Source organism: Dipodomys ordii, unplaced genomic scaffold (genome assembly GCF_000151885.1).
Source record: "Dipodomys ordii isolate 6190 unplaced genomic scaffold, Dord_2.0 Scaffold330, whole genome shotgun sequence".
Lineage (NCBI taxonomy): Eukaryota > Metazoa > Chordata > Mammalia > Rodentia > Heteromyidae > Dipodomys > Dipodomys ordii.
Genome location: NW_012267546.1, coordinates 12692 through 14589, shown reverse-complemented (window position 1 = coordinate 14589; position 1898 = coordinate 12692). Strand labels below are relative to the sequence as shown.

General features: G+C 50.5%; 1 gene segment (V, D, J or C); it reads left to right on the top strand.

Moving 5' to 3' along the window:
* Positions 1-936: 936 nt before the first annotated feature.
* LOC106001602 lies at positions 937-1483 on the top strand. The segment is given in 2 exon segments: positions 937-1041; positions 1146-1483. Coding segments are annotated over 2 exon segments (384 nt in total).
* Positions 1484-1898: the final 415 nt, after the last annotated feature.

The window sequence follows — 1898 nt, the reverse complement described above, 5'->3', positions numbered from 1 at the left end:
AGTGGAAACAAAGGAGGTGTCAACAATGCTTGATAAGAAATGTATTCATGATCTTGACCATGTAATTGTAACCACCCTGTACGGTATTTCAACAAAAAAAAAATTGCAAGCCAAAAAGGAATCCCATGGTTTTTAAAACAATTTGAAGAACACACAAATACTTTATCGATATTTACCAAATCAGTGTTTACCTATGAGCACTGTAGGTTACATGTAGTGACTCATTGAGGTTATCACAATATACAATACATGGGATACAGTCAGAAATGCAAATATGAACCAGAAAAACAAACAAGAAAGCCAGACTGTGACAAATGATACACCAGAGCCCACTGTCAAGCATCTGCCTGAATCCTGGCCTTCCTGGTTTGTGGTCAGAATAAAGTAAAGTGCAGCAAAGCCACACCTGATCTCGTCTCAGGAAGGAGGCTCTGCAGAGCTCACAGAGGAGCACCATTCTCCTGGAACACACCAGGAACTGTGGGCCCTCCTTGGCTGTGCAGGCCCAGACCAGGCATGGAGCTCATACCACGGGAGACGCTGCCAGTGTGGAAACAATTCACCATTGTTTTACACTCTTGCGTGTGCACAAGGAGGTCACACGCGTGCTGTACTTTGTGTTTTGTGTGATCAGAAATGCTGACAGAACGATCACCAGGCACAATGGCAGAGTGAGAGGACATGTGTGTCCCTCTGCACCCCAGACAGCTCTCAGTGTTCTCACACTCTGCCTCAGGCTCCCAAGGAGCTGCAGGTACAGTGTGAACCACAGCACGTGGTCAGTGCGTCATGATGTCTCCAAGGTGACCATTGTCACCAAACTCCTCCAGCACAGTCACCTCTGCTCTGGGAGCCCAATCTCTAGACTTCCCCCCAGAGCTGCTTTATAGCAGAGGACATGCAAATAGGACGTCCCTCTGCCCATGAAAACCAGCCCATCCCTGACCTGAGCTCTGTGAGCTGATTCCACCAGTGACTGAGCACAGACCACCACCATGGAGCTGGGGCTGCGCTGGGTTCTCCTTGTTGCTCTGTTGAAAGGTGATTTATGGGGAGCAAGGGATACTGAGTGTGCAAATGGACATGAGTGGGAGGAACAGTGGATGTGTGTGACCATTGCTGACCTGGATTCTCTGTGTTTGCAGGTGTGCAGTGTGAGGTGCAGCTGGTGGAGTCTGGGGGAGGCTTGGTGCAGCCTGGGGGGTCCCTGAGACTCTCCTGTGCAGCCTCTGGATTCACCTTCAGTGATTACTACATGGACTGGGTCCGCCAGGCTCCAGGAAAGGGGCTGGAGTGGGTCGGTTTTATTAGAAACAAAGCTAATGGTCACACAACAGAATATGCTGCATCTGTGAAAGGCCGGTTCACTATCTCCAGAGATGATTCCAAAAGCATGACTTACCTGCAAATGAACAGCCTGAAAGTGGAGGACACGGCTGTGTATTACTGTACCAGAGACACTGTGAGGGAACTTCAGTGGTAGCCCGGACACAAACCTCCTGCACGGGTGCTCAGGAGAAGAGAGCGCAGAACACAGGAAGCACAGGACAGTCAGGAGCAGAGAGCTCAGCACACAGGAAGCACAGGAAAGTCAAGCACAGAGAGATCAGCGCACAGGAAGCACAGGACCTCAGGAACAGAGAGGTCAGCGCACAGGAAGCACAGGACAGTCACGAACAGAGAGCTTAGCACACAGGAAGCACAGGACCTCAGGAGCAGCAGGCAGGGTCAAAGGCCGGCTGCCTGAGTGTTGGCGGTTCGTCTCTGTCCAACGGTGGTTAAGGATTGCTGTCTAGATTTAGGATCCATCTCTCCTGTGATGTCCACAACACAGCCAGTGCCTGCCTCCATTTTCCTCGCTGGTTAATCATGATGTAAAGGAGTTTCAGCATAGGAGC